This window comes from Talpa occidentalis, unplaced genomic scaffold, assembly GCF_014898055.3.
Source record: "Talpa occidentalis isolate TD23 unplaced genomic scaffold, MPIMG_talOcc4v2.1, whole genome shotgun sequence".
Classification (NCBI taxonomy): domain Eukaryota; kingdom Metazoa; phylum Chordata; class Mammalia; order Eulipotyphla; family Talpidae; genus Talpa; species Talpa occidentalis.
Window position 1 is genome coordinate 117,491,549 of NW_026555331.1, and position 25,337 is coordinate 117,516,885.

General features: G+C 34.3%; 2 protein-coding genes across 2 annotated transcripts in view; one reads left to right on the forward strand and one right to left on the reverse strand.

Annotated features, from left to right (window-relative positions):
* Positions 1-7,156, forward strand: part of GNAT3 (G protein subunit alpha transducin 3) — a 39,727-nt gene extending 32,571 nt beyond the window's left edge. The window contains exons 6-8 of the mRNA XM_037518497.2: positions 4,121-4,250; positions 4,441-4,594; positions 6,902-7,156. Of these exons, the coding sequence (XP_037374394.1) occupies positions 4,121-4,250; positions 4,441-4,594; positions 6,902-7,092 (475 nt within the window). The 3' untranslated portion in view covers positions 7,093-7,156. The remainder of the gene's footprint in view (positions 1-4,120; positions 4,251-4,440; positions 4,595-6,901) is intronic.
* The window catches only part of CD36 (CD36 molecule), a 232,862-nt gene that overhangs the window by 160,380 nt on the left and 47,145 nt on the right, over positions 1-25,337 (reverse strand). The gene's annotated exons all lie outside the window — the stretch shown is intronic.

Here is a 25,337-nt window from a genome sequence, read left to right on the forward strand (position 1 = left end):
CGCTGTGAAGCTGTCTGCAGCCTCTGCAGAGCCAGTTCGATCTCAGCTTGCTGCAAATCCCTCATGGCGTGGCAGACCTCTCCTGTCTCACTCTTCAGCAGTGTATTTCAGTCTGTCTGCCTGTTCTGTTGCCCGCATTGTCTCTGGTGAATCCTCTCACCCTCCTGCCTGTACATCTGGCCTGTACCCTGGTTCTTATATAAATAAATAAATCTTTAAAAAAATATATTCAGGCTGTTTCACATGTCCATTCATCTCCTAAATTATTCAGAGGATTTGATGAAGATAAAATTTTCAATGAATATACATATCTTTATCTAATTTCTCTTGTTTTCCATAGAATGGTCATGATTGAGTGTACATAAAAGAATGCTTCAGTAAATTTTCAAAATAAATATTCCACTTCATGAATTTCCACATTATTTCAATAGGTTGCAATGCTTTACACTTCTGAAATAAGCCCTGAATTAGAGGAAGAGAAAGAACTAAAGATGAAAAAATAGGTGTGAAAAATAAATCATCACAACAGTAGCAAAACAAAATGTAACTTTTCCTAGAGCTAACACAATATCCAGGAGAACTGATAGAGAAGCCAAACCTCCAGCCATCAGTCTGATTTGCTAGCAAGCATTTCAATTTAATAGCAGCAGCAGATGGCATTAGAGAAATGTTCAGGGCTCCCAGGACCTATCTAATATGAAACTGCACAGGAGAAAAAAAAAAAAAGCCATACATATTGTTTATCCAGTGAGTCACAAATTTAGAAGATTATTAGTATGCAATCTAAGATGGACTTTCAGAAGCCATTTTATCAATATGAATAATGCCCTTGGCTAAGTAATCTTTGTACCCTCTTAGGAGAAAGCTAAGCCTATCAAAACATGTTTATTAGAATCTACAGGATAAGTTGAAAGGATACAGGGCTCAGAGTCATATTACAATAATTATATCCTTTGCTAATAGTACATATTTACCTGAGAGGAGAATAGCTCTCTTACACGTGCGTGTTAACAACAATAGTAGTTTGCAAAGAAGTTGAATCATCAGAGAAGACATATCCAGTAAGATTTGTGAACTTGGTTTCACTGACTTAATCTCATAGAGTTTTTAGATGATCCAGTTTTGGGAAGGTAATTTGAGATAATTGTGTCATAGAAAAGAAATCTATAGGAAGCTTCCTTTGCACCTTCTGCTGGGGTACATATATCTTCCACAAAGTCCATATATTCGGAGTATCAAGTATATGATCAGGACCCCAATTATTTGGAAAAAAGAACTATTAACATGAAAGAAATAAGATTATCTTCCTTAAGGTAAAATATTTGGCCACCATACAGGAAATCTGAGCAGTTTAATTACCTTAAGGAGAAAAGGATAATCTCTGGTTTGAAAATTTGAATAAAATCTGACTGAAAATATAAACATGGCTAAAGGAAGAAAGTATCAATCCGAATGGAGAGAGATGGAATACTGGACATAAAAGCAGAGAAAAAGAGGATCAGAAACAATGTTAAAAGGACTAATCTAAGTTCTGTGTTCGTAGAGAAACTTAACCAAGGTGTTCTAGAATTTGGTTCCTACCACACTACCAATCCTGTGGAAATTAAAGACTGGGTTCACTCAGCACAATCATTCCATTCTTCCAGTAAACTTTATCCTGATTCCATGACTAGTTAGCACCCCATTACAGGATGCACAGCATAAAACCCAGAAGAGAGAATTTAAGCAAAAGAGGAAACAAAAACTATGGAAGTTCTTATACATTCAAATTCAGAGGGTAGAGATACAAGATGTGGTTTCAGTTTGAAAAACCCACCAAGGGTTTAAACCTAATGTCAACCATTACCTTATCCCACATATTTTTTGTTATCTTGATGTCTTTCTATAGCTTGGATGTCTGATGGTACTTAATATCTCCAATTTAAACTATTATGAAAATTCCAATATTTTTCTGCAACTCTAATCTCCTCCTCATCAAAGTTATATTCTGGACTGAGATCAAGTAACCTAGCAGCAAACAAAATATGTTAGTTCCACACCTAACAATCTCTGTTTGTCCCCCACAGACTAATATAAAATCTAATCTTCTCATGTGATATAAAAGATCTGGCAAATCTATTTATGGCCTAATACTTCAGGCTAATTCCTTTGTTCTTGTTTTTGTTTTATTGCCTCTACTTGGGAGGTTCTTCCCAAGACATTTCATTTGGCTCAGTTCCTCATCTCTTCAGGTTTGACTATTACCTAAATTAGCTTTAACTATGACCTTCTCTCACTCATTCAAATTACAGATCCTATTTTCCCTACCTACTTAGGATACTAATATCCAAAATCTCTCTCTCTCTCTCTCTCTCTCTCTTACTTATATACACACACACACACACACACACCCCTCATCAGGTTAAAAGCATGCCTGGCATGTAGTAAGTGCTCAATAAGTATTTGTTGAATAAATAATTATCTAGCACCTCTGATATGTCAGAGCTATATCAGGCCATATGTCTCCTTTGTTCTTACCTTAGTCTTCATGTCCTCAAAAATACAAATTGCTTGCTAATACCAAATATGTCCCATACATTTTCTCACACCTTGATGATTTGCACATGCACTTTGCATTAAAAATCCCCCCTCCATCTGATTGATATGTAATATATTTGTTCACTTAGCAAATATTTACTGCACGTGTATTAAAATGGTCAAGCACAGGGCCTGGAACTGGGACTACAGTAGTCATTAATATCCATGTTTCCTGCCCTTATGAGGCTGCAATTCCATTAAGGAGACTGTAGATTTTAACATGTAAAAAATAAACCAGTTAATTATATAGTATGACTATTACTATAGAGGAAATGAAAATGATGAGTTAGAAAAATAAGTTGATATGGTTGCTACAGTATACATGGACACACAGAGGCTTCTTTGTGCAGGAGGTATTGACACTAAGTTTTAAAAGTTGAAAAAGCAAAGGAAAAAAGGAGGGAATAGTAAGACATGGAAAGGAGGGAGGCTATGCAACAATCCTGGGATAATAAAAAGTTAGGTTTATATCATAGGAACTAAAAGAATAGCCTTGTGATTTAACTGTAACAAAAAAAAAAAAAGTGTGATGAACTAAGCTTGGATAGGTAAGCAAGAACCAAACAGCTATAGTCTTAGTGTTGTCAAGTTTATTCCCTGTTCTAAAGGGAAAAGAAGGCTTTGGAAGTTGAGAGCAGGTGAGAGATATAATTAGGTTTACATTAAAATAAAATTCTGAGTGCTGTGAGATACCAGCGACAACACTTTTGCCATGGTCCTGGTGAGAAATGTTGGTGGCTTACACTAAAGAAGTTGAAAAAAAGTGAATCAATTAATATCTATGTTTTCCTGTGTACTGTATGGAAGATAAAGGAAAGGGAAGTATTAAGAATAACTCTTAATTTCTTTGAGATTCTATATTCATCATGGTGACTTTGACCAAAATACAAAGACAGAGGAGTGATAAATTTTCAAACTTCTCCTCTGGTTATGTTTCATTATTTTGTAAGCTGAATTAAATCTTCCTCTAGTATCACACATTTTCACTGTATATTAGAATATTATTACATAATATAACAACATTTGTTTCTCTCAACAAAACAGCATTTTTTTTAAAGATAGTGACTGTATCTTAATCATAGTGTTTGTAGGTCTAGCATAGTATTCAGTACAGAGTGTAAACAGTGAATGAATGAATGAATGAATACACAAAAAGCTAGAACAGGTAAGAATCACATAATCAGAAATATGGTAGCTTACAATCTTCTTGTAGGTTCTATTACTTAAAGAGAACTTATATAGATTCAAAATTTTCTAAGGTTAACCAATTTTTTTAGTTAAACTCTAAATTTCTTTAAATTACACAATACTTAAAGTCAGTATGTGAAATTATTTTACTGTAGTCTGAATAAGGAAAATCAAAAGATGAACTTTATTTTTGAATCCTTGTAAGTTGGACAGCTAAGATTTACGTTGTAATCAATAAAAATCTAAAATAATACCTTTTAAAAGTTTTAGGGCATCCATTTATAACTCTAAATGTTAATCCTAATGCAAATTTTGGAAGATATTTATAAGATTCATTATTCTTTTTTTTTTCCAGAATGTTTGATGTAGGTGGACAGAGATCAGAGAGAAAGAAATGGATTCACTGCTTTGAAGGAGTTACATGCATTATATTTTGTGCTGCACTCAGTGCATATGACATGGTCTTGGTGGAAGATGAAGAAGTGGTAAGTCTAAGAGGCAAATAAAAGCAGGGTTAAAAAAAAAATCAAGTGTTTACACTTTCCAATGTTACAACCACATTTCTCAACTCAATAAAGGCCTTCCAAAGACAGATGTTATTTTTTGATCCTGTATAAAATGCTGAACACTATTTTACAAATAATAATCCTACATTCTCATCTTTATACCTAACAGAACAGAATGCAGGAAAGCCTTCACCTGTTCAACAGCATCTGTAATCACAAGTACTTTGCAACCACCTCCATTGTCTTGTTTCTAAATAAAAAAGATCTCTTTCAAGAAAAAATAACCAAAGTGCATCTTAGCATCTGCTTTCCAGAGTATACTGGTAAGATACTTTTCCATTAGTTCAATGATCATAAATTTTTATATATACATGTTTCCCAATCTGGATCTTAACATAATACTTATGAGCTAGAGGTTTATGATAACTTTTTAGTCCAGTGTATAATTCCAATTGGAAAAAAATCTAACAAGTAAAGGAACCCTCTGTACCGCCTGCAGTAAAACATAGTTCTAATGAATAAACAGGTGGAGGTTAGACAGACCACGGCTGCTACTCTATATAATGTATCAAACAACGTTGCACACTCTATTATCTTTTACATAATAGGGAGGCAAATAGTCAATGACTATAAATGTCAGGTTTTAGAGTAGGGTTGTTTTCCCCTTAGACAACTTGTTTCTTTTTTTGTAAATAGTTTTATGCTCTGTTGTTATTGAAATTGAGTTAGGATGGCAACATTTATGAGTTAACATAAATAGAAATCTAGTATCACCACTTAAATTCATGGGTGGCCTAGATGCTAGTCTGAGCAAGGCATTCTATCACAATAGATATCATGCATAATTAGTGATTATTTTTCTGTATTTATAGATATCATTAATTAAACAGGTTTATTTTTAGGTCTTTTTAAATAGCCTATTTTTAGAGCCATATTTACTGTACATAAAAAATAAAATGAAAATACAGAATTCCCATGTAGTCTATCTTCATTCAACTCCCACAATTTTCTATTTTTGATATGCTGCATTGGTTTGTTACATTCATTACAGTTGATGAGCAGACATTAATACATTATTAACTTAAGCCATTATTAACTAGGGTTGATTCTTTTGTCTATCGATTTTGCTAAAATGTACATCATGTATCTGCTATGACAATATTATACATATTAATTTCACTGCCCTAAAGATCCCTGGTGTTCTACCTATTAATTTCTCCAACCAGTCTTACAACCACTGGCAATGAAAGCCACTGATCTTTTTAATCTTATATAGTTCTCTCCTTTCAGAATGTCATGCCCGCAATCACAGTATGTGGCATTTTCTGAACAACATCTTTCACTTAGCAATATGCATTTTAATTTCCCCATGTCTTTTCATGAGTTGTTCACTTTTTATCACTAATATTCTATTCCATAAACAAACCTATTTTTTATCCTTTCATATAGTCAAGGACATCTTGATTGCTTCCAATTTTTTGTAATTATGAATAAAGTCACTATAAACATCCACATATAGGTTTTTTTGTGTGCATATGTTTTTTGTGTAAATACCTAGAAGTGCAATTGCTGGATGGTATAATAGGTCTATTTAGCTTTATGAGAAACTGTCTTTGCCTTCCCAAGTGACTGTTTCATTTTGTATTCCCACTGGCAATCAATAAGCATTTCTATGATTACACTCTTCATCAGCATTAAGTATTGTCCATGTTTTGGATTTTAGCAGTTACATTACATTACATAAGGATTGTCCCTCATGGAATTTTGCTCCTAGTTATAATAAATCAGGGAATAAAATGTTACCTCTTTGGAAAATATGTATGGTACTGCCCCATTCCGTACCAAGTCCCCACTGAACAGATTCTACTCTAAAGGTCAATCAATGTGTCACTTTTTAGCTGACCTGTATTTGTTAGCATTCCTATTTTATTTCTGCCTTCTCCCAATTGATCCATTGTGTATCCTGCTACTCAAGCATAATCTTCATTAGCTCTTCATTTAACTCCATCAAATAATCAGTCAAAAATAGTTCTCTAAAGTCTAATATATCCCATCTTAACTACTTCGACTAGTCCATAATCTGGTCCAAGCCATCTATTCTACTTGATTTCCTATAAATCTTTTTTAAAAATCTTTTATTTCCCTCTCACAAGATTCTTCATCTGCTTCCCAGCTCTACTCTGAAATCTAATGAATGATCCAGCCCATTCTCATTTAATTTCTGGTTATTCACTGACTGTTTTTCTTCTCTCCTGTAGTTAACCCTCAAGGTTTCGCTTGAATGACACCTCATTCTGTAGCCCATAAATCTGTATCTTCTATTTTTTTTCTTGTTTTAGTTCATAGTGATACACACACACACATGCTTTATTACTCACTCTGTATAAGTATTAGTATATATATTTACTGTATTATGAGCTTTTTAATAGAGATATTACAATTTAGCACCCTTAAGCCTCCAGTAGATTAAACATAGTTCTGACCACATAGTATATATTGTATAGACCCTTGATAATTCACTATTATCCTTATTTTTTGTAATACAAAAAATAATATGCCATACTCTGTATGAAGTCCTAGAACTTACTGGTATTAAACTTTTACTTTTTAAAATGCAATTTTTTTTCAAGGTCCAAATACATTTGAAGATGCAGGGAACTACATCAAGAATCAGTTTCTAGATCTGAATTTAAAAAAGGAAGACAAGGAAATTTATTCCCACATGACCTGCGCTACAGATACTCAAAATGTGAAGTTCGTGTTTGATGCAGTTACAGATATAATAATCAAAGAGAATCTAAAAGATTGTGGGCTTTTCTAATCAACCTGTTTTTTCTCCCACTCTTGTTCATGTGTGCTTTTCAAGACATAAAATGTGATGTGATTGGTTTAATTTGAACAGACATTAACTTTCTAGAAATAAAACTAGTGTTATGAAGCAAAATGTTTTCACTCAAGAAATTTAATGTATTATCACTTACATCTGATAGTGATATGAATTATTACAGAATTACCAAAATATCAATAACACTGAATTTGCTTGGAAATAAAGCTCTGTATTACGTCCTATTTTAAATCCGAGAACAATGAAAAATGCAGTATATCCCATATTTTTTGTATTAACCAAATTGTGAGAGACATTCATTTTTGCAGATATGTAACTGTGTCCATACTGTACAGACTATTCAGAGATGATAAATGTGGCATATTATTGGTTCATTACTCCTATTTAGTCAAATAAAACGCTCACTATACATACTTAAAGGGAATTTACATATGCCAAAGAAATGCATATAATTTTCCCTGCTACATTTTTCTCCTTAGAAAAATATTAAATTTGAATTTACCTTAGAGTTGAGGATTTCAATAATAAATCTTTACCCACCAACCCTGTTAAAAGCAAGGGACCATGTATGGTCAGATACACAGTATGAGGCTGCTCAAACTGAACAACAGTCCTCAATGGAGCACTCATGCTCCACATCTCATTCCAGACTCGTAGGGAACATTATTATAATTGAAAGTTGGGGGACAACAATCCTGGACTGCAAGAGAGAGAAATAATTTGATGTCTTAGTGTTTGTATGTTTTAGTTTTGTGAATAAGAAGTGGGAAGTAAGCAGTAATGAGGAGATTTTCTAAGAAACATTGTGCTTCTTTGTTAGTACTTTATGATCCATTCTAAATGTTACATGGCAAGCTAATTTGGTGCCTTACAAACCCAAATCATTACTCATGAAAAGATTTTTTTTTCTTTTGAAAGAATGTATGCACTTTCAAGCATCTCTATTTTTTACCCTCTATACATCTAGAAGGTGATATACAGGTCACAAGAATAGGTCAGTTCTTAAGATTTACAACTACTCTGAAAACAATTAAGTTTTTACAAGTTGGGAGAGATGACAGGAACATAAATTAAGCACATTGCCAGTCTGTAGCTCAGGCGCATTAGGTCGTTCTATCTCAATGTAGCCATCTTGTTGTTTTCCAACATATTTCCTTCCAGTCTAAACACACAAGAATGATCACTACTTAATACATCACCTTGAGTAGCTAAGAGTACGTTGGCTTATTTTCAAAAACAAAAAGGAGTAATCAGCAAATGAGATAAATAAAAATATAAATTAAATTAAGAGAATTAATTTGAAATTCCCTTGAAGAATATAGATTATTAAGAAGCCTAAGATAACAAGGACAGAAAGGCAAAATCATTTAGTTCAGTTTTCAAAAATATTTTGTAGCTGAGAAATAATATATATGACAACCCCATATTTTGATAGGAGACATGCAATGCAAGGTTTCAAATAAGATTACGAATGCTATTATTTCATCCATACCTTTGCATTTTTATTCTCTCATTTTATACTTTAACCTGTTCTTCTCCATCAGTGTAAAAAGATTCCAGAAGGGAAAAAGATAATTTTAAAAAGTGTTAGGATCATTATTTTTCAGATTTTGAGTCTTATCTTTGAGGTACCTCTTTTAGATAACACAGACACAAAGGATGGGGTCTAAATAGTTCAATTTGTCTATTAAAAGTAAATAAATTTTGATCTTTGCAAAAAAAAATGATAATCATTGCTATTTATGAAATGTAATGTGAAAACATTTAAGTATGCTAAATGATTAAATTTAAAATTAGAGCTAGGTTTGGTTTTTTTCAATGGTAAATTTCTTCCAACCCTACAATTGAAATTTTAGGTGATTTTCTTCATATTTAAAAACATCAACAGTTATGTTATCCAATAATTTTTAATTAAGGAGAATTTTGGAGAAAAAAAAGTTTCCATTATTGAATGCACGTGTGTGTCTACTTGTGATTTTACATTTTAATTTTTTAACATAAAAAAAGGTTGAAAAAGTGCTGATGCACAGCATTTGGGGATGAGGGAAATAACAAAATGGGAAGCACAGGAAGTTATTCCCTTAGCCTGGGGAGAAACTACCCCTGAGACCAGGGAGTTTGACCCACCGGAAGGACCAACAATAGAATTAAAACCCCTATTAAAATGAACCTTTTAAGTGTACAGTTAGTGCTTCTGATTTTACAGTCAGTGCTTCTCAAGGAAGCAGTCAGTCTTTGTCATTTAATGTTCAAATATGATTATGCTTTTATTTTCCTGTTCTTTTAGTTGAGATTTCTTTCTCTGACTCAGAATGTCCCCAAATTTGATTATCTTTTAGCACTCCCAAATCACTCATTTCTAAGATTTGTCTGATTGTAGACACACTGTGATACCTCAGATCTGGTGTAGGGTTTTATCTAACAAGGTAACTAATACCCAGTTGTTGAAAAACTTTTCCAGAAGCATGAACTGGTCAACAGATAAATCTTTGCATCTTGAGTTGAATGAAGTCAAGAATATTCACTAACACTTTTGTGTCAAAATACAAGTTATCCATGCCACAAAGAAGTTCTATGAAAAAGTGTCAAATTTTGTGGAGTCTACAATATACAACCATAGATATCAAACATTCTAAACAGTAACAAAATTCATAACCAAAAAACCACCGAATAGGCAACTATTTTTTTTTTTGTTTTAGGCTATGGACCTATCCTGATACACTTTTTCTTACTTGATCTATTATACCATTTGATCATAAAATATATTTTTAAATACAGCAGATAATCACTCAGACTTGTCTCAATCAAACATTATGTTTATGAGGAAAAATAAATCTTCTGTGTTGGGTATGTATTTTCAATGTTTACCACTTCAGAATCACAGGTGGATGTGTTGGTTAACATGTGCAGCCACTAAAAATAAAATATTTGTCAGAACTATAGGAGAAATTGTGAAACGTCTTACTTAGATTAACTTTAAAAATAGGAGTGACCACCCTGTGCTTGGGATGGTGTAAATAGTCATTAGGTAATGTAAGCGATCAGTCTCTTTCCATTTAGACCTTTTCCTGTCATTCTTAAAAACACTATAGCCACATGGGGGCACACTTACCTCATGTGTTTTCCACTAAATGTTGCAAACAGAATAAATTTAGATTACCAATAACTAATAAATCAAGTAACAAAATCCTAGTAAGAACCATAGTACTTTGAACTCAGTAATACAGGATAATCTTCTATCATATTATGCACAATTTTAGTAAAATTTGTGAATAAAAAACTATTGATAAAACTCCAAATTTGTTTAGTCTTAGATATTTAGTCTTTTGTCATGAACTTTGTATTTTTTTGTCATTTTCCAACTTTTAAACCTATGAAACCATTAATATTTTAGTGTCTTTTCCACTAATGTGTATTGTATCTAAAAGTCCTGATTTGTTTACAGTAAAAGGCAGAAGAGAAATAATTTGATGTCTGACAACTGTGTTTTGTGAATGGTAATCAACTGGCTGCTTATTATTGTGAATCTTTTTAGTAAATCAAAGTAAAATTCCATTCTACTATAACATTAACCATTCCATCATTCTGTTTATTACAACTTATTCCAAAGCCACCATTCATTCCACCAAATTAAGACGAAAATGAGTTCTCTCTGACATGTTTGCTATTACCAGCACTACTGCTGCCGACTCATTTTTCATTAACAATAGCATTAATTTTGATTTTCAACCACGTTTGTCATATCAGTTAAGAAATAGGTTAAAGAAAAAGGAAATAAAAAGATCCTAATTTACTGCTCAGGGACAATAATGGCCCTCTAATAATTACAACTTTCAGATAAAGAATAATAGATGAGACATACAAACAAAGCAATTACTTGAAAGACATTAGTATTTTCTAAACTGGTAACCAAATCTAGCATTACTTTTTAGTATATTGTGAACTTTCTTTTTTTATAAAGAAAAATGGTCAAATATAGTATCAAAATTCATGAAACACTTTAATATAGTAAAAGGCATACATCAGGAAAAGTCTACATGATTACACTTACTGGTGGCTTAAGAAAGTTTAAAATAATAATGCAGAATGCCAAAGAAAAGGTGATCTAGGCTATGTTTATCATATCCAATTGAAATCTTAATCTTACTGCATTTTAAAATATTGATATATATATTTCCATAGTGCAATTAATGTGAGATAATTTACCAGCAATGCAACTATTTCCCATGAAGTGAAGGTTAAATTATTCCTCACAGTGGGTCCACAGAAGTTTAATCTGTACTATACTCAAGAAAAAAAATCACTTTTTATACACATATATGGTTTGCTCCCACACAACACTGTTCATAAGGTAGCATCATTATCTACATCTTTTGAAAAAAGATAAGAGAATTATAAAAATATATAAGCCATATATATTACATCAAAAAGGCTCATTCCTTTTTCAGAATTCTATTCTTTTATAAATATAAAAAAGTCATTCTTCAAAATATTAAGGAATAGCTATAAAAAAGGGATCGAAGAAAGTGGAAGTTGTATTTTTTATCACTATGCCTAGATAGCTTTATTAAAATTGAGAGTCCAACAGCAAATAATTAATGAGGTATTTCATTATGGATCAGTGGTACGAAGTTCTGAATTACATTTTCCCTTTGTAACAGATGACAAGGTCATCCACAGGTTCTGAGGCACTGCTCAGGGTAATGAGTTTAATACCCGCTTCCAGCACCAACACATCCCCATGAGAAGATGAACAATTGTTAAAGTATTTTCCTTATGTCTGAATGAACAGAAGATTAAACAATCACCTCAGACCAATGTAGATTGGACTTTCGAGTTGGCATTGTCTTTTGAAAACTGATACCAGAGGATTGTCTTAATTGAAATAAACAAAACAAAAATAGGAAGAGGATATATAAAGAATTTTAAAGTGATATTTAGGGGCCTCCCAGGTGGCGCAGCGGTTGAGTGCTGGACTGCGAAGCTGCCCGCAGCCTCTGCAGCGCCGGTTCGATCCCCGGCCACCAGGCGAGGGTCCCACATGGCACACAGACCTCCCCTACCGCCCGCTGCTCCCCTCAGCAGTGGACTTCGGTCCTTCTGCCTGCTCTGCTCCCCGCTCTGGCTCTGGTGAATTCTCTCACCCTCCCGCGCTTCTGACTATACCCAGTGCTTGCATAAATAAATAAATCTTTTAAAAAAAAATAAAGTGATATTTAGAATGTGACTTGATGTTTAAAAATTGTGATTTTAACCTTCCCTCTCTCCTTCAGCACTGCCCACGGGGGTGGCAGCCATCTTCTATTTGGTGTTTGCTGTCTTCAAACCCCTCAGGAAGCTCGTGGTAGTCAATAACAAAAACAAGTAGTTCATCTGGCACCAGTCAGACTTACATGTCAAAATTAAATGTGACTGGTAGAAACCCAGAGGCACTGATAACAAGGTGTGCAAAAGATTCAAGGGCCATATCTTGATGCCCAACATTGGTTACCAGAGCAATAAGAAAAAAAGAGCACATGCGGCCCAGGGGCTTCTGGAAGTGTCTAGCACACAATGTCAAGGAGTTCAAAGAGCTGCTGATGTGCAGTAAATGTTACTGTGCTGAGACTTCTCACATCTCCTCTAAGAACCACAAAGTCAGCTCATCCTGGTGGCATATGGGTTAAGTCTCAGCTTTATCACCACTGAGGCCTGAGTTCGATCCCTGGCCAGAGAGCTAACCACGTGGTGCAGCAGCCCTCTCCTGTCTCCCCCACTGCTCCCCTCAGCAATGTATTTCAGTGTATCTGCCTGTTGTGCAACCAATTCTGTCTCTGGTGAATCCCCTCTCTCCTGGCACCTCTGGCCTACATCCCAGTTCTATGCATAAGTAAATAAACAAATCTTTAAGAAGAACCACAAACTCATTATGGAAAGAGCAGCACAGCTGGCAAGAGTGACCAGTGGCAATGCCAGGCTGCACAGCCACGAGAAGGGATAGCCAGTCCAGTCGTGTGCATGTATATTGTGTTAATAAAACTGTCTTCTAACATAATAAGCAAACATATTATGTTTCCTTTTCTTTTCCCATTTAAATTGAGGGCTTGGAAGTGTATTTATTCTTGGGAAGAACCACCAAGCACCACACATTGTTCCTAGTAAAGTCTTCATCAGAACAACATTTCACAGCTCCTCCCTGTGTATCATCCCACCCAAGGAGGGGAAAATATTAATGAGTAATGTGACCACTTGGTATGGTTGCCAAACACTGAGTTATATACTTGAAATAGATGAATATATGTTATCCCTCAAATCATAATAGTGGTAAAGATGATTTTAAAAAAATAATCTGGCACTCATCTACATATATATCACATACATAATGGAATTATTAAATATTTAATAAGTTAAACAATGAGTTTTATTCTCCAGGTGACTCCTCAACCTGAAATGGAAAAGCTCCAATATCCCCATCTATATAGGCCCACACTCTGGCCAATGGCTGGTTGCCTAAAATAATCAGGTTTACTTTTTTTTTTAATTTCCTGGAAGCTGAGATCATTCCCAAGGTAAAATAAGGTTTCAGGATAACTCTTGGCACTCAGGACACATGGCTTTGTCCCTCCCAGAGCAAAGCCTTTGCATTCATTGCTTCATTGCCAGGGCTGCCCTTCCACGCCACATCTTGCTGCTTCCTGTTTTTCCTTCAATTCTTATGTCAGCATTCACATCTTGAAAGAGGTTTCCAGACCTCACAGGTATGCACCTGTTTGGTACTTTTATTGCTCTTTGTAATAATTTTGCCCTTTACAACACTGAAATTTAAAATGCAATTATGTAAGTGCTTGATTTAACGAGTTTAATTAAATTTCAATTCACTGGGAAAATCTATCCTTCTTCCCATAATCTTTTTCAATTACTTACTTCAAACCTTAGATCTTATCTTTTCTTTCATCTGTTACTCATCTCAAATTACTCAAAAAAGTTCTATTAATTCTACATCCTAAATAGTTTTTTAATTACTTGCTTTTTTCCCCATCATCACTACCCCTTATCTAGTTTAAGTCACTCTCTTACAGAGATTCCCAGAGCAGCTCCTTAAACTATCCATCCTGTATCCATTCTTGTCACTTCCATCTCCTTTCCAGCCAAAAATAGATCATCTTTCTAAAATGCAGAAATATTACACTACATGACTTCAAATGCTAGTGTGGTTGTCTACTCCATTAGCTCATACCTTTTACTTCTCTAGCACAATCTTTTGTCATTTTTTAATCTAAATCTACCCATAAATATCTTGCTCCCTAGAGCATTTTTCCTTTTTCCCATCCACTGATGGGTTAACTTAACATTTAGATTTATAGTTTCAGAAATTCTTTCCTCCTCTGCAATGTGTTGACTACCTGTCTGTCCTATGTGCTTCTTGCCCACTTTTATCTCCTCCTGCCTAAGCTTTATCATAATAACAAAGTCAAATAAATCCTTTTTATTCTCTGTGAAGAGTACAAAAGCAGATGATCCATTTTAAGATCAATAGTATAGTTGAATATGTGTTCTTTTACTCTGTGTGTGTGTGCATCTATGTGTATATGTGTTGAAGTTTCCAGGTCTGTCTTAATGCTCTTGGTGGGGTAGTGAAAAATAATAAAAGTGTCTAACGAAAATAACTCATTTCTAAAAAGACACCACTTATTTCTACTCAATTCAGACTTGAAAAAAACTTTAATGCACTTGGTAAATTTCCAACTGGTAAATCTTACATATTTATTTTATATTCCAAGGAGGCTACTTAAGCATGTCAGCAATCTCTTTCTCCAAAGCCATTTACCATATCCCATTAGTATCAACAGATACTATACAAGCTTTTAAAGAAGTCAAACCCATAACTATTCAAGAAATAGTTAGCACTATCCTAATGGCATGAAAGATAGCAATGCCACTCTTCTTTGCTGACAGATTGATGCCTTTGTAAATACAGACCCATCTAGACATCTTAGAAAGTTTTAAATGAGACTGCTGATCATCTGAGATTTTTGATATTGAGCAATAGCACATCACAAAGGTTTGTATAATTAGTTCATTATATAAAAAAATAATCCTTATGATTTGAGCATGTCTTTTGTCTAACTGCTTAAAAAGTAGAATTATGTCATACAAAGTATTGTCAACAGAACAGCAAAATATGTTAATAATGGAATCAAACTTCAGAATCTTTAAACACCTTATTTCACATTTTTTTTATATTTCATGAGTATAACCTGCTTAGATTTACTGCTAGTATATTTTTACATTCTTCTCTAAACTTCAGGTCTTTCAAAACAACTTTTATCATTTACAACAGGACAGAGTCCAAACTAAATATGTTTGCAACCACTTTAGAAACAAATTTTCACCAAAATAACATTAAAATTTAAAGTTAATACCATTTACATTATACCTGACTCCTACCTGTAATATCCAAAAGATCGCCAACCAAATACCTGATCAAGATTCTGTTAGTGTTGAAAATGCTTATACTTCAAAATTTGCAATATAACTTAGAAAATTAATGAAAATAATGACCCTGTATTTTCCATTAGTGGTTAATTGTAGAACGCCTATTTGTAAGTTTTCTATAGTCAGACTAAATTGTTTTCTTTAAATTTATCACATTTTAAACCATCTAAGTATAAGAAATTTCCTTCACTGGGATACATAAAAATATATTTAGTTGTTAGTGATAGATTTCAGTTGAAAATCAATAAAGAGGCCCTCAATAAGGCTTAGGAATTATGACTTTTGATATAAATTTAGAAGTTTCATCATTTCAGTCAATTACACGTGTGCGTGTGTGTGTGTGTTTGTAATTCAGGAAAGTCATCACATAATTCTTAGATTTCTAGCATTGATCTTCCTAAAATGTATAACTTAAGCAAGTCTCTATAGTTTTGACTTCTTATTCTAAATTATGAAGTCAAGTTATTGAATACAATCATCTACATCATCTCATGTTTCATGAAGATCTAAAACACAATTGCACAAGAATTTTTAAACTAAGAATTTTTAAACTAAGGAAATATGCCATTACTGAGCTTTTCCAGAACCCACAGATTCAAATACGACCGGTTGAAGATTATAATAATCTATGGGACTTCAGGAAAAACTGAATTAAAAACCTTTCAAGAAAGATTAGTAAAATGCAATAGACTTCAAACATCATGGACTCATTTTGCCTTCTCAGTGTGTTTCAATTCTAAGAATATGGCTAGCATCAGTTTCAATCATTAAAAAGATTTAAAGATATATTTTCCCCTCACACTAATGTCTAGACCAAACTACAACCAGTTCACAATCCATGGAATCCACAGTATAAATGCTGAACTTATACAATTTGATGCTGAACTTATACAATTTGATTTCCTAATGATCATATAATAGTCAACAAAATGTGTTGTGATATTTACCTTCTGAAAACAGTATTTTCATGTTGAAAGTCTTTTTCTTTTTAAGCTGTATCAAAGCTCATTACATACAGCCATGTCTTCAAACCCCATCTCAGTAGATGCCCAGCAGATGTCTATTTATATTACCTTTGTGAGCTATGTCAACAAAGTGCCCAACTGAGCCCACAGCATTTTACAAGAGCTCCACACCCAGGAGGCTGGCATATCAAACATCCAAATACTAATTGTGACATTAATCTGTAAGCATCAGCTGACTAACAATGTTAAAGCTTTACTGGGAATAAGCTGCTCTTTTAAATAGCTTCATCAGCATGTGGTACCATATTTTGTTACTATTACAACAAAGTAAGAAGCAACAATAGTATAGTTGAATATGAAATTTGAAGCGAAAAACCTTTATTTAGTTAGATACATGGTATATGAGCTGAATAGAACTATGGCATTTAGAACTCAAAGGACATTTTTTATTTTTGAACAGCTGTCAATATGGAGTATATCTTGCAAAATACAGTGTTTTCTAACTATTAAAGGATTTGTTCCTTTCAAACCTTTCTTTAATGTCTCATAAACCATTATGATAAACAATTTTACTGTATTGCAGTTCATTGAAACAATTTCAATCTAGGCATGCGGCATTTACTTGATTCATTGTCCTAGGAGCTCATATGTGTGAGAAGCTGAGTTACGGGGGGGGGGGGGGAACTCTTGCCTTTATTTTTTTCTTTCCCTCCCAAATACAAAAACTCTTGCTTTTAAAGATAAACTATCTCTCTAATTTGAAGGGAATATAGGCAGAAGAAAGTGGTGCCAAGTAAGGGTTCTTTACATGGGCATCAGGGGTGGTATCTCAGCTCCCTCACTGCTTAGCTGTGTAGCCCAGAGCAAGGTCCTTAACTCCTCGGTATAAACATACGCAAAATTAGAAAAATAAAAACAGCTACTGGTCAGAGTGTAGTAGCAAATGAGATAATATGTAAAGTGCTTAAAGGAGTGCCTGATAAATGTTTGAGACTATTGGGTGTAACCATAGGGGAGGCAGAAAAATTACATGCAACTGTAATATCATATGATAGAAATACAAAGAGAGCTCATCATATAACAGAAGACCTAGTTGGTCGGGAAGAAGGAATTTTAGGAACGATGAGGTAAAACAGGAAGAGATACGGAAGATATGCCCTCTAAAAGGTTAATATGTTGATTAAAAGACTACAGGATATTTTTATATCGCAAATGTTAATTTATCTTGCTGGTAGCATATTGCACAACTCTTATTTCATCTTTACTCTAACTGTATTTAGTAATTATACTTGTTGGGCCTCCCCGGTGGCGCAGCAGTTGAGCGCTGGGTTGTAAAGCTGCCCGCAGCCTCTGCAGCGCAGGTTCGATCCCCGGCTGCTCCTCGGCCACCGGAGGAGGGTCCCACATGGCGCACAGACTTCTCCTGCCACCCGCTGCTCCCCTCAGCAGTGTACTTCGGTCCTTCTGCCTGCTCTGCTCCCCGCTCTGGCTCTGGTGGATTCTCTCACCCTCCCGCGCTTCTGACTGTACCCAGTGCTTGCATAAATAAATAAATAAATCTTAAAAAAAAAAAATTATACTTGTTGTGTTAGACCTAAGTATTACTTTTAGTCACTTATTCATCCTCCGTCTGTTTATCCATCCATTTATTCATTAATCCATTGATTTATTCATTTTTTTAAGATTTATTTTTATTTATACAAGAACTGGGGCACAGGCTAGAAGCATGGGAGGGTGAGAGGATTCACCAGAGACAGAGCAGGGAGCAGAACAGGCAGACAGACTGAAGACACTGCTGAGGGTAGCAGCAGGCAAGACAGGAGAGGTCTGCCATGCTATGTGGGTATCTCCCTGGCCAGCCGGGAATTGAACCTGTGCTACAGAGGCTGCAGACAGCTTCACAGCGCTGCACTCAACCCACTGCGCCACTGGAGAGGCCCTAATTTATTCATTTTTTAAGAAAGAACTATTAAAGATACTGTAAAAATTACTGTGGAATCAGGAATATGCAATATTCTTTCATTTAATACATCAGTTTCCTATATTGGACTACTTCAGCAAAAATAAGGTTGAGGGACTAAGTGTATTAAATCTTTGAGTCAGGTTAAATAAAGTGTTCCTTTAATGCTGTGTATCTTCGAGGAGACAGAATACAAATGCCTACTTGGAATCCCTATTTTTGCAGTTAGTATTGTGGAAAATATGGTTTGGGACATAATATGAAAGTTAACAGTGATAATATCATTGGTTAGACTGTGTGACACATTTGGGGGACAAAAGCAGTTTCTATTTATTTGATGTTGTGTTCTGTTCAGCATAAGGTGATATGATATGGCCACAAAATAAATTTCAATGAAAAAAGGGCACTCTTTGTATTCCTTTAGACTATATTCATGGGAAACTTAATTCAGTATAATATATAGCAGTTCAATGACTAACAAAAGTGACAGTTCACAGGGAGGAACAATGGTGTGGGCCTGGTGAGGCTACCTTGTGGAGGATGGATTTGTAACAGGAGTCAATACTGCTTTTTTTCCTGAATGGGTCTTAGATAAGTACTGTATTCTGCAGAAAAATAAATAAATAAATAAAAACCTCCAGGTAAAGAGAGGCTCTTGGAGTTCTCCAGGGATTTGACTTTCATCCTGAATCTTCACAGTAAATTGAGAGGCCATCTCTAAATTATGAAACTCTAATGTTAAAACCCATCACCTAGCCCAGGATAAATCTTGTTTGTAAATAGGAGCCATTTGAATGGCATTAATTTGATTTATTATCATTTTTAAATGATGAATCAAAGACAAGATCCTCTCTTTTTCCTTAAGAAACCACTTGCTCCTTTGTATAAAATCAGTATGAGGTCATCAATCTAAATACAATTCTTCCTTGACACTCTAATTTTTCACTAAAATGCTGTTGTAATAATCTTAACATGGTTTTCTCAGCCTAGTTATTTTCCAGATGCTTTAACCGACACAATTGAACCTAGAAAAATGTTAGCAGTTAGGTTGAAATTTCCCAAAAGAATACACAGTACAATGTACGAGACTTAATTGCACCATTGTGGATTAGGAAAAATTACACATTATTAGGTACAACCACACTATCAGCATCCAACCTTAACTAATGTATCTCCAGCCTCAAGACCTGAGTAACAATTTCTTTATCACATAGGAGGACAAACAGGTTTCTACTCTTAGCAAAAAAATTGGTCAACTGTGTATGGTATAAATGTATTGTAGGCTTATTATAAATGTATTCACTATATTAAACTGGTGTTTCTCAAACTTGCTTTATTAACACCAGAGATGATTGTTTAAAAATACAGACTCATAAACCTCTACTCTGACTCCATTACTTTAAAGAATTTGTAGTTCTTAAGATTAGGCAATAGGAAAATCATTAAGATATAAAAACAAAATACTAACTTGAATTGTTTTATTCCCACTAACATTTTTTTTCAGTATAAATGTAAACAAAACAGTCACTATATTCTAACAAATATTTGAGGGAAAGGAGAGTAGATTACTGTATATGTTTAAAATAGACTTCTAATATGGGAGATAACCATGTTTCTTAAGAGAATTATAGAACAGAGGTGATATTTCCAATTTTCAACTTATTCAATCATTCACTTATTTCACTTACTCAGTAAATGCATTATTCGCCTATTACAGAATAGACACTGTAAAACTGAAGGCTACATTTGTGAGCAAAACAAGCACAATTTCCACCTTCATGGAACTTCTAGTCTAAGAGGGAGAAAACCATTCTACATTACTAACACAGCAACTATAAAATGCAGAATATGCTAAGAAAGCAGTAAATATGATCGCATTAGCACATGTCATGCAAACAGTGATCCAGTCTGAGGGATCAGGAAGTTATTTCTGAGTAAATAAAGTTGTTCTGAGGACAAGATGTAGTAGTGAGATGAAAGGAGAAAAAGAACTATTCCAGGCTGCATGAAATGCATGTACAAAATCCCTGAGGTAAGAAAAAAAAAATCACAGAACATATAAAAGACTATGTAACTAGAGTTCAAAGAAGAGCAAGAGTAGCATAAGTTTGAAAAGATCAGATTATGCAGTCTTTTAAGATATATTAAGATTTTTATCTTTACTTTAAAAAAACATGTTTAGAAATTGGATGGCATAACAAGATTTGCAATTCAAAAAGAATTTGGCTGTGGTGGGGGGGAAATGATAAAAAAAAAAAAAGAATAGATTTGTATAGATAAGTGGGAAGCTATTCAAAATGTTACCAAAAAAAAAAAGAGATAGTAATCTGAACTAGGACAATAGCAATGGAGAATAAAACAGCAAACAAACTATAATATATTCTGGAGGCCAAATCTTTAGATTGTGATGATTAATTCCTCACCATCAGACATGGTACGTGTCAGGGTACAATTTAGTAAGGTGAAAAACTAAGCCCATACTCCTAGCCCAGCAGACAGGTTTGGGAAGCTTGAAAAGATAAGGGAATGGATAAGGCTGCCTCGGGGGACAAGGCCATAGAACCGACCACCATGACCAGAAAAACCAGCCCAGCTCCAGGAATGCAGAAGCATTCCTGTTTCTGTGTCAAGGCCGGCACTGGAGACCAGACATCCCAGCAGATAACTGGTGCAAACTGGCACCCCAAAATAGAAAGCCCACAAAAACAGAATCCTCAGTGCACAGACTTCTCCCTGCTCGCTTAGTGATTCTCTTAGCAGTGCATTTCAATAAATCCACCTTTTCTGTTCTCCTCTCTGCTTCTGGTAAATTCTTGTGCCTCCAGACTCTCCTGAGATTTCTCGCCACAACAACAAGGGTTAGTAAGCAGTCAGGGGTATGAAGTGTCAGGAGTGGTGGTAATTTACTGAGGTAAACAATGATATAAGAGCACCAAACTTGAGAAAGGGAAAAGGAATACTTGAAAATGATTTGGAACATTATGAATTTGGTGTGCCTTTGGTGTATGTCCCAGTAAAATTGAGTAGGTAGTTGAAAATTCTGATCCACAAGGCAGAGGACTCTGGATTATAGATAGATATTTGTGAATCACCAAGAAATAGACAGCAATAGAAACTGTGTTGCAAATGTGATTGTACAAGTATACAGAATAGGAAGAAGAGCTAGGATATACCTTAAAGAAATATAACAATTATTTGGCAAAGAAGAGGAGACTGCAAAGGAGATTGAAAGGAAAGGAAAATAATCACAACAGCATGCGTACAGGGAGAAGCCAACATTGAAGAATTTTTCAAAAGACGGAAAAGAACAATCAGTTGTTCTACTATGAAAAGATCAATGAAGATAAGGTTTGAAAAATATGTATTGAATTTAAGAACACTGATGTCAATGAAATTTTGGCAAAGTGATATGGCTGAAAGTCAAGGGATAAACAAAAAGGGGATAATGGTGGCAATGAGTACTGACAACTCTTTTTAGAAGTCTGACTATACAGTGGAGCGATAAAGGAGTCCTGATTACAATGCAAGCCAGTCAACATCTCCCAGTACAAACATCATCTTTACCTTCACACTTATCCTTTTAACTTCATTACACATTTCATTCTGTTAACTATACCAAGAGCCTCTATCACTAAAGCTAGTAATCTCGCTGTAATGCACCCATATACCAGCAGCTCAACAGTCCCTCAGGAACCCTCTTTGTTTACTACCCAGATGAGCACAGGACTAAGATCACCTGAACATCCACTTAGTTCTACTACCATTCATTTAACAAGTTGGCCTTCAATTGCAAAGTAAATAAATGGTAAAGAAAATACATATATTCATAATTTAAACATAATTTTCTCAGTTAGAAGAGTAATCTTTACTTCATGAATTTTCATGAAAGTTGAATGATAATGAATCCTAAGTGCTCATTACATTCCCTGGCCACTATGGAGCTCAATGATTATCAGTTGAATGTGACTGTGATTCATCTCTGTGTATAATGTCTTTTATTGAGTTTCTACTCAGTAACTACATATAAAAATAAATATGATGACATAAAATGATGGTGAGAAAATTAACATTTAAATAGCAATTCAGATTAGGTTGAATCATAAAGATATACTCCTTTAAAAGTTTTAATCATGTAAAATAAATACATAGTATGTTCTCTTAATCCAAGTATTAAAAGGTAAACTGATGATAGGTTAATTCAAGTAAAGTACAGTATTCTTATTTACCAAAAGACTTAAGAGTTTGACTTTAAAAATCTACGGTAATTTATTTTATAATCTTTTTCACTTAAGGAAAATGCCTTTATACATTTACTAACAGATACAATTTGCCTTTATCACTTACATTTAATTATAGGAATGGACACAAATATTCTACACCTAGGAGGGGAGATATGATTTCTGTTTAATACCCTGAGTTAGCAAGTAGAAAAGAGAAAATGAGCATGCATGTGTGGAGAAGAATGGTTGAGGAGTAAAATCCAAGAGTCACGTTACCAAAAAATGATGGTAAATGTTTCAGATGCGTACATTTCCCTTTGTGTGCTAGGTCTTTGAGATCTTAAGCAGAACTATACGAGCAGCAGGTGATCGAACAAATTAAATAGAAGTTAAAGGAATAACTCTTCAAATTCTCATTTATCTTTTGATAGAAACTGGAAAAGTTCTATGCTGGAAACATTGATTCCAGAAGAAAAATTTTGAGGGAGTAAATGAAATTAGGGAGCTTTAATACACGATGGATAAATACAGCATGGCATAAATGAGAAAGATGAGAAATACTTGTGAAATTGTGCTTATGGTGAATAAACCACAACTTTCCTCTGGAAAGATTCCTACAACTAGAGGGATACTGAGAAGGAATCCTAGACACCAGTTAGTGAGAGGTACCCCATTAACCATTCCTTCCTCCTCTCGCAGACTACTGCCTCTGAAGAAACTGACACTGTATCACGGACCACTCAGCCTGATGAATAAGAATGTAAGATCTAGAATTCAAATGTGCAGAATTCAGATTCCTTGAGTTCAAACTCCAGCTGTGTCACTTACTAATTTTGTGAATTCAATTCTGAGCTTGTTTCTTTGGCTTTTTTTTTTTTAAGTGAAGTAACATTGCATTATAACATTATGTGAGTTTCTTACTAAGATTTAAATGGAACCAAAAAATATCCCAAATGCTGAATGACCAAAAAAAAAAAAAACAAGATTCACACTCTCAGACTTCAAACAAAATTATGAAGCTTTAGTAATTAAAATGGCACAGTGCTTTATAGGAACAGACATATTGACCATTAGAATAGAGGGCCCAGAATTAAACCCACAATTATATGGACAGTTAATCTACAACAAAGAAGCCAAGAATATACAATGAAGACAGCAAAGTCTCTTCAACATATAATTTTGGGAAAACTGGAGAGCCAACTGCAAAAGAATGAAATTAGACCACTACCTCACACCATATACAAAAATTAATTAAAGACATAGACATATGTAAGTCTAATAATATAAAACATAGGCAAAACACTGCGATGTCTCTGGGTAATCAGCTCTAAGACCAAGGGAAACAAAAGTAAAAGTAAACAAATGGGACCATATCAAACTAAAAACCTTTTGCACAACTTTTGCTTCAACAATTTTATTCCTATGAAACCTGACTGTACCTCATCCAAGCCATGCAGCACACCTGACTGATGACTCTCCAATACTGTGGCATGAGCCATTCTCAGAAGTCAAGTGGAAATGCAGACAAGTGCAAGCAGAAAGTGGAGTAGTTACTCCACAAGCATCAGTTATCATTAAAAGAGATCAAAAGCTTATAGATATTGCATCCTCCTTTTATCCTCTCTGGACAGACAGTTCTGTAAGGAAGATTATAGGCTCCTCAGAAATGCCCAGGGATGGAGCACCAGGCACAGTAACAGCTACTCACTGGTATATCCTTGCATTAGATTTCTCTGGTGCCATTCTCATTTCTGTCCTTCATTCCTACTCCCCAGGATCACTACCCAACTAGGTCATCTGTGTAAAAAAAATCCTTTCTCTAGTGTTTTCTCTCTGGGAAACTCAGGTTAAGATAAAGTGTATTTGAAATATTTGAATTCTTAAATTTCAGCACATTTAGTTGAACTTGATTACAGATATTTAAAAGCAATTATATTTTTGAACTATAAATTGCAATCTTATGTTTGCATATGTTTGAACAGAAGTAAATAAGCAGTTTAAAATATTTACTATGGTAAACATAAAAGGGATGAAAATGTAATTATTGCTGTTAGATGTAAAGTTTATAGAAACATTTCCCTCTAATATTAGTAAAATTCTCACAGGTACTAACATGCCATTTAGTGTGTGACAGGTGCATGGTGATTTAGTTTTTTTAAATCATATGCCTTCTCTAAGTTTGGATTAAGATCCTAGTCCTGCCATTATCTAGGAGATTTTGCCTTCCATATGTTGGTCTAGCTGACCTAAGTAGAAGATTGTTTTTAATTAATATGTCAGGGTCTTCACTTGTAAGAGAGAGAATGACAGCAATTACAAAACATCTGGAGAAAGCAAAAATGTAGAAAGTGGACATAAAAGATGCATGCAAATGAGGATGATTAGTGTGCAGGGAAGTGACCCTGACAGGAGTTATATATAGAGATGCGGATTCACTGAATATATACCATAATATCAATTAGAGAAATAAACATGATTTGCTTTACAGAACACAGGAAGATAAAATTATAACAGGAAAAAGGGTAAGGAAAGGGTAAAGAAAAATTTAAGTTTTTTTAATGACTCCTTGAAAACCTAAAAGAGGAATAAGATTGCTCTTAA